Source organism: Myotis daubentonii, chromosome X (assembly GCF_963259705.1).
Source record: "Myotis daubentonii chromosome X, mMyoDau2.1, whole genome shotgun sequence".
Classification (NCBI taxonomy): Eukaryota; Metazoa; Chordata; class Mammalia; order Chiroptera; family Vespertilionidae; genus Myotis; species Myotis daubentonii.
The window spans coordinates 6,602,272-6,610,788 of record NC_081861.1 but is presented as its reverse complement, the minus strand read 5'-3'; the positions used below and the strand labels follow the sequence as shown (position 1 = coordinate 6,610,788).

Here is an 8,517-nt window from a genome sequence, read left to right as displayed (position 1 = left end):
AAAGGTTTGCCATCACTGCTCTAGATACTGCAGATGTGTGTTGCCACTGGGAACAGGATCACCTCATGAGCTATTCTGGGTATAAATGGGGTGGTGCAGACCCTGGGAAGCTGAACTAACTTGTTATTTAAACATTGGGCTGTATGTTTCATAACTACTTTCCATTTACATCTCAGTCCATTTTCGCTGGAGTAAGGAATCATTTCGGTGGAGGAGTGAGGTCTGGGGGATCTTACTTGCCTGGTGCCAGCAGTATCTGTGGTAAGGGGGAGACCAAGGTGCGCTAAGTTGCAGTGTGGCAAAGGTTGAGGGACATCAGAGGTCTTCTCCATGAGGCTCCTACGACTGCTAGAGCAGGAAAGCAATACAGAAAGTAAGCAGGTGAGGCAAAGCTTCGGGTTGTTGAATTTTGGGCTGGGGGTGGGGGCCACTGCTGGGCCTAGAGGGGGGATGAGCAAACAGAGAGCTGCGGAGCACCACGTGGCCTTGCTGCAGTCCCATGCCAGGAGGCTCCTAAAAATCACAGTGTAGACTATGAAGGGGTTCCCTTGGGCATGTTTTCCAAAACCCCCACCAGCACTTACCAATGAGCAAGAGAGAAGGGTGGAGGGTGTGGAGGGTGGAGATCCTTGGGTGTCATAAAACACTAGGTGGGGCGGTCCTCCAGCTGTTGGGGGACATGAGGCTAATGCAAGTAGGCGAGGGGCTGACTGATGAAGACACCGAGGAACAGGGGAGGGGAGGGGAGGTGTCAGCAGGGGTTGCAGAAAAGCGTCCAGGGATGGGCTGTGCCAAGGTGCCTGGCAGGGTGGAGAACCTGGGAAAGAAATAAAACTGCATGACATGACTCAGCAGAGATTAGGCAAGACTGGTGCGAGGCCAGGCTCATTTTGGCAAAGCCCGGCCTCGGTAGAAGGCAGCAGTACCGTTCCTTCTGGGCGATGATGAAGATGCACTTGACTCGACTGCGTGGAGGGCGATGCCCGTGTGTTTCGTGAAGCTGGTGGGCGGTGCGGAGCGGCACAGCCGGCGCCAGCGCAAGTCCCAATGCGGTGCCTCCAACCCCGCGCGAAGCAGCGTCCCAGCCGGAGAGGGGCGGGCGCCTGCGCACTGGGCCCCAGGCGCCGCTGCGGGAGTCGCGAGACCCCCGCTCCCGCCCCTCGCCCTCCGGCGGGAACGCGCACGTGGGAAGGGACGCGGACGCGGACGCGGACGCGGACGCGGACGCGCACGCGAGGCCGCCTCACTCGGTCTGGCCGGCAGGGGCGGCTGTGGAGGGGGCGACGCGCGCGGGAGCCGCGGGTGGGCTGCGTGCGGAGCGGCGGCGCCGGCGTGTGCGCTCGGACCCAGGCGCGGAGGGCGGGCCGACTGACGTCCGCGCGGCCGCCCCCGCCCCCGCCCCCGCGCCCCGCCCCCGCCTCCTCGGGTCTGAGGCTCCGGGCCCGGGGCTGCAGCGCTCCCCTCCCGCCCGCGCAGCGGCCCTTTCTCTGCGCAGCGGCTGAGCCGGCGGCGGCGGCGGCGGACCCCAGCGAGCGAGCGGCGCGGCGACGAGCGCGGAGCAGGCAACCTGGAGGATGAAGTGCAAGCCGAACCAGACGCGCACGTACGACCCCGAGGGCTTCAAGAAGCGGGCGGCGTGCCTGTGCTTCCGCAGCGAGCGCGAGGACGAGGTGCTGCTGGTGAGCAGCAGCCGCTACCCGGACCGCTGGATCGTGCCGGGCGGGGGCATGGAGCCCGAGGAGGAGCCGAGCGGCGCGGCCGTGCGAGAGGTGTATGAGGAGGCGGGCGTCAAGGGGACGCTGGGCCGGCTCCTGGGCGTCTTCGAGCAGAACCAGGACCCCAAGCACCGGACCTACGTGTACGTCCTGACCGTCACCGAGGTGCTGGAGGACTGGGAGGACTCGGTGAGCATTGGCAGGAAGCGAGAGTGGTTCAAAATCGAAGATGCCATCAAGGTCCTCCAGTGCCACAAGCCCGTGCATGCCGAGTACCTGCAGAAACTAAAGCTGGGCGGTCCCCCCACCAACGGAAACTCCGTGCCCGGGAGCGACCGCTAGTATGTACCGCTCCCGCGCAGACCCCCTGCTTGCCGCCCGCCCGCCTGCAGCGCCCAGTGCCCGTGCACCCCCAGCGCCCGTGCGGGCTCCCCGGGGGAGGGGGCGCCTTTTGTTTCCTTGGCAGACGCTCACCCTCGCTTGCAAACTGTCTCACTTGCCAGGCACTGTTGGTGGACAAGTCGCCCGTTTTTCGGAAGCGTTGAGCACCGCTTCTTGCCGGTTAACCTCGTTCGCACGGGCTAGTGCACAGGGGCTCTTCTGAAAGGTGCCTTACCTGCCCGCCCGGCCCTGGGGTGGCGCGCGCGCGCGCGTGTGTGTGTGTGTGTGTGTGTGTGTGTGCGCGCGCGCGAGCGCGCGCGTGTGCACTTTGGGCACCAGTCTTGTGGTTTTGTAGCAAACGCGTTTACAGTCTGATCGCCTTGGTCGTCTGGCCTCTTTCGTTCATGTTCGTTCTTAAGTTGTTTTCTCATTTGCAGTATTAGCCCTTGTCAGCAAGACCTGCTGTGGTGGGAGTTGGTTTAAATGAGCCGTTTTGCATTAAAAGATATTTAAGAAATTTGACTTGTTGTGCTCTTGCCGTGCTCGACAATAACGTTATCTTCGGGAATAAAGTGATCTCCTTGCCCTTTTCACAAATGTCTTTATTCATCTGGACATAACTTGATTTGCAAAACATTGCTCACAACTGCAAAGTTTTGACCGCTGACTTGAAATGGCCACTCCCCGTGTGGCCCAAATGCCCTTTAACAAAATACGGCTTTACAGCGTGGGTGTTTCTCGGGAAGGTGTTGTTAGCCAAGCACGTCCATGAATCTTATGGGGAAACTACTCCTAGAGGACGTGTAGCTGGTCAACTTCCAGCCCCCACTGCCCCGCCTCAGACCCCTCAGAACAACCATGGTTTTCTCGACATAAACTAGCTTTGGGAAGAAAGTTATTGCACATACTAGAATTTAGCCACGGTCCAGGTAAACTTCCCACTACGGGTAACCACAGGAACGGGAGCTGGTGATGACACCCGCTCAGGGAGGCACCTTTCTTGATGTTCAGCTGTTACAGACTTTAGAGTGGAGGGACACCTGAGCAATCTCTTCAAGGTTTAGAACTAACGTGTGTGTCACACGGCAATCTCTTTGGGGTGCTGAATTAAAAACTCTTACATTCGCCGGGATGCTTGCTTGTCATCAGGGCTCCCAGCTGAGATACCTGGGTCTCTTCTGGACTACCTTTATTCTCCGAGGCGTGTCTCCTGATAACCTGCTAATACTGAAGTTAGCAGATCAGATCATAAATGTGTGTGGGCAAACATTGCTCTGAGTGGTGGAAAAGTGAAGTAAAACATGGTGGTTTCATGAGGGAGAGTCGGATGTGGTAGAAACTACATTGGGGCTTTGAAGTCATTCAGTCCTAGGGTTGAAAACTGCCTGCATCTAAAATGCTGCCACAAACACTTGGGGGGTTTAATTTATCTATGGTATTCTTAGAGATAATGCAAAATCGCATGTGTTGACTCTTATGCTACGTATTTGACAAATTGAAAAATACAGTGTTGATGTTTATCAACACTTAAGAGTTGTTAGCCTGTATTTGCTTTATTTTATTCAGAAATATTTGGATTGCCAAAATATCTTCAATTTGTGCAATGTGTAAAACTTCCAAGGTTTTCTTTTCTAAATCACAACAGAATGCTTTACAGTCATCACACTGTAAGTTCAGTTTTCAAAATCACATGGGCAGTTCTTGGTATATGTGCTTCTGGAGTTCACTCTAAAAAGGTTAAATGAAAAATAAAAGCAAAAAGCCTTTCATTTTGAAAGAGAAATCCAAAACTTCAGACGAAAACAGTTGACATGGTAGCTAATGGAATGGTGTCTATAACCGCCATTCTCCATGAGTTTAGTACACAGTTGGGATTTTCTGCATACAGAAGCATTACATAGCACCCATGCATTACTTATGTGGTGATTGCACTGAAAATGTGCAGATGAATCTTTCAGCTTATACCCCTCCCAGAAAATTGTACATTGATCAAAGACAATTAATACTTTCAGACATGAGGTAGAAATTTGGTTTTAGCATGTTTTTTTAAAGGCTATTTTTCCCAACTGTACAAGTGCCTATTCTTATCTTTAAAATAAGTTTCAAGAAGACATGTTGGAGTACATTTTCATTTGAGATAATTGTAAAGATTTTAACAGTTTTATATTTAGAAACATCAAATAAATATTAGGGGGGTGTAAGAGCAGGAACAAGCAGCTTGTAAAGCACCAGCAACCTTAGAGGCACCTTCTGGGACAGAAACTTTAAAGGGCTCTGAAGCTAGAGCTGCACCTCTCACTTCCCATTCCATTGAGTCCAATTGTAAGAAAAAGCAATTCCTCCATCAGTAGTTATTGACTGGGAAAAGGGACGTGAAAGTGTGTTTGTAGAGACCATGGGACTAACAGCTGGCCAGAGTTTTCTTTTTTAGGGTTCCTTTTGTGGAAGCACCAAGCAAAACAGGAAGTATTTTCAGCATCTTTCTAGTATTGTAATCCATCTTTCTGAATGACTGTTGGCCTGTTAGACTGTAAACTCTGAGGACTAGGACCCAGCCTGATTCCTGCCCATATCCTCAGCAGCTAGAACAGTGGCTAAAATTTGGAGACCCTTGTCATTGATCCAGAGATTAGAAATGTCTACTACTAGTATATTCTTGATTTCTTAGCTTCATATGTTAGCTGAGACAATCTGTTATTCCCTCAGGCTCTCATCTGGCCTCACAGCAGAACTGCATTGGATAATTCACTGATGGCTTTTTCAATAAAAAGTGGTTACTGAACCATAGTAGGTCACCAATAAACATTTGCCGACTAGAGGAATTGATGAACCAATAAAACTATTAATGAGCTTTTTTCCAGATTTACTTTGAAAGAATCAAGTATATCAACCCAGTGGCAAGTGGAATTGTGAAGCACAGGTGAGCTCTTTCATCAAGAACACAGCTCATTCTATGCTTTTGGACAGTTCTTCCCTGTTTATTACAATGACAATTCTCCAGGTTGTTGCATTACCACTGTATCTGTACAGACTTCTGATTTGGCACTTATGGCTTTTTATGTGCTTTTATGATTATGTGTCTGTATTTTCCACAGGCTTATATGATATTGAGTGCAAGGACCTTGTTTCCTTAGTCTTTTTATATATCTAGCATATAAGACATCACTGGAAATATGGTAGCTATCACTGAAGATTTGTCTAAATAATATTTTGTAATGGCACTGAGTGGTAAAGCATTCACCTACTAATTGGGTGTTAGTACAATAAATACTCTCTAACATACATGTGACTTTTGTACATCAGGTGTCAAGTGTTTCAAGGCATCTGTGAGATACCAGAAAGCAAAAAAATTCTTACTCATATCTATGTCATCTGAGGCATTATGTGCCTCTTGATGGTAGTACATTATACCACCTATGAAATATATTTGCCAAAATTTTGGACTTAAATGTAACTGTGCCTCTAGATACACATCCTAATCTGTAGAAAATACAGGGAACAGAGAAACATACACTGGAGAGATGATAGCAGCAGAATCCAAACTGTAGGAAATTCTATAGGACAGATGACCCAGTTTCTTCAGTAAATGAATGGCCTGGATGAAAGAAAGAAATGGGAGGATGAACCTATAAATTAAAAGAGACTTAAGAGACATATGAACCAGTTGTAATATATGGATATTTTTGGACCCTGATTTGACCAAACTGTAAAATACATTTATAAGACAATCTGAATAATTTGAAAATTGATTTGATATTTGATATCAGTTGGAATAAATGGTGTTGTGGTTATGTTGAAAACAAATGAGTTTTTATCTTTTAGAGATACATTCTCAAACATTTACAGTTGGTATGTTTTCTGGAATTTGCTGCAAAATAATAAGTCTGGATGTTAAATGAATTGAAGGCATTGATGAAACAAGATTGACCTTGACTTGATAATTGTTGAAGCTGAGTGATGGTTAAATGATAGTTCATTATATGTTTCTCTCCACTTTTGTATGTTTGACAGTTTCCATAATAAAAAAGTGAATGTAAAAAGTTATCAGTATTCTTATTAAAGCTAATATATAAGACACAGGGGGAAAAGAAAAAGAGGAAAAAATTTAGATTGTTTAGAAAACTTTGGCTCTGGAGTGCCACTTCTGGCCCAAGAGGTCAAATGGTGAAAAAGAGATGGGCAACATACCCTGGAGTGGCTAGTATTTCCCTTGCTACAGACCAGTGTTTTTTTTTTTCTCTAATTTGGCTCATTAAAATAGGAAGAGTTAAATTCTTATTTATACCTATTAGAGAATAGGAATAGATTCTCATGTTCTGTTAAGCAGGGTTTTTGACAACACAGTCCAGTTCATATAAATGTGAAAAATCAAAGGGGTGGAGTCTCCAGGGAGCAAGTTATGGAATTTTATACAAACCCACAAATGCCCTTTTTGAATAGTTCTTTTAGGGAAATAGTGGCTGCAGACTTGTTAGTTGCACATTTATTAACTTTAAAGTTATATATGAAGGTAGGTATATATGAAACAGGAAAGTAAGTAGTCAACATTTCTGACTGCACTGTACCATTTTCTGTTTCATACTACAGCTATTCCTTCAGTTTTGAACTGTGCTTAGAATTCTGTAAAGGCCAAAACCTTCTAGAACAGAGTCAGTGAAACTTTGCTGAAATCAACACACATGGGGACTGTCCTAACATTTTACATGGATCAAGAAGAAGCAGGTACAAAGTGAGAAAACATCGAAAGCCCCTTCCAGGGAAGATGAAGATGCCCATTCTACTCCTGCTTTCTAAGTGGGTCTCAATCCCAAGAGCAAGCAGTTCCTGGAAAGGTTTACCTCAGAGCCCTTGACTACCTTCAGCTTGACAGAACTTTCACTTCCAAGGTTCCCTTGTTAGGAGAAACAGAAAAATTCCAGAAAAGTTTTCACTAATCTTTCCCTAGAAGTTGTTTTTTTAGCTTGAGTTTACAGTAAGTTTAGCAGATTTTTTTTTAACTTGGAGGCAAACAAAGCCAGGTGAACAGAACTGTAGGTGGTGGCTGTAAGTTAAAACAAATAGTGCTTTGGACTCCAACAGGCCGTGCTCAAAATTGGCTTGACCATCTACTAGCTGTGTGGCCTCTGCTAAATTACTTTTACTTCTCCAATCTTCAATTATGTCCTCTGTAAAATGGGGATAATCATAGCCCCTACCTTTGTAAACAACTTTGCTTCTGAGAAGCACTTCTTGATCTCCTAGGGTAAGATATACTCCTGTGTTGCCAAGTGTCCCACTGCTTTATTTCACAGTTCTTATAAAAATTACTAGAGATGCCGAAACCGGTTTGGCTCAGTGGATAGAGTGTCAGCCTGCGGACTGAAAGGTCCCAGGTTCGATTCCGGTCAAGGGCATGTACCTGGGTTGCGGGCACATCCCCAGTAGGAGATGTGCAGGAGGCAGCTGATCGATGTTTCTCTCTCATCGATGTTTCTAACTCTCTATCTCTCTCCCTTCCTCTCTGTAAAAAATCAATAAAAATATATTTAAAAAAATTACTAGAGGCCCAGTGCATGATATTTTTTGCACGGGGGTAGGGTGTCCCTCAGCCTGGCCTGCACTCTCTCCAATCGGACCCCTCGGGGGATACCCGACTGCCTTTTGCAATCCAGGACTGCTGGCTCCTAACTGCTCACCTGCCTACCTGCCTGATCGCCCTTAAACCCTCTGCCTGCCTGCCTGATCACCCTTAAACCCTCTTCCTGTCTGCTTGATCGCCCCAACCACCTCTGCCTGCCTGATCACCCCTAACCACCTCTGCCTGCCTGCCTGATCACCCCTAACTGCTTCTGCCTCACCCTGCACCGGGGACCCAGGATTCCCTCCTCTGGCTGGTCGCAGGCACCCGTGACCCAGGCTTCCCTCCCTCTGACTAGCTGCAGGCACCCAGGACCTGGGCCAGCTTCACCTGGGGCCAGCCGCAGCCACAGGGGACTGTGGGTGGGCAGCTTCACCCAGGCCACAGCTGCACGCACCCAGGACCGCAGATGGGCGGCTTGTCCCTCTCCAGGGCCACAGACCCAGCTGCTGGCGCCCGGGACCATGGGGCTTGCGACTTGACCCTTTCCCTGGCTGGGCCGCAGGCACAGCCACTGGCACCCAAGACCACAGGGCATGCAGCTTGTCCCTCTCATGGGCTGCAGCCTGGCTAGTCCCCATTCCTCTCTTCCCAGTGTTGAGTGTCTGAGCCATTACAGCATGATGATGTGAGGGCGTGATAACCATTTGCATATTAGCTCTTTATTATATAGGATACTTACTAGCCTGAATGTCTCTACCTTCTAAACTCTGAGGTCCTGTGGCTTAGAGACCCAGACTAACACAGAGCCCGGAACATGGTGACCCACAGGTACTCATAACGTGCATTATTATATAAAAGATT

At 48.2% G+C, this 8,517-nt stretch overlaps 1 protein-coding gene across 1 annotated transcript; it reads left to right on the top strand.

Annotated features, from left to right (window-relative positions):
- Window positions 1-589: 589 nt before the first annotated feature.
- LOC132223908 (diphosphoinositol polyphosphate phosphohydrolase 3-alpha) lies at window positions 590-2,618 on the top strand. Its single transcript, XM_059678934.1, has 2 exons — window positions 590-2,056; window positions 2,219-2,618. Coding segments are annotated over exons 1-2 (483 nt in total). The 5' UTR covers window positions 590-1,574; the 3' UTR covers window positions 2,220-2,618.
- The last annotated feature ends 5,899 nt before the right edge of the window (window positions 2,619-8,517 follow it).

Coding starts and splice junctions, on each gene's coding strand:
- LOC132223908 (XM_059678934.1), top strand. CDS start 1,575: ATGAAGTGCAAGCCGAACCAGACGCGCACGTACGACCCCGAGGGCTTC.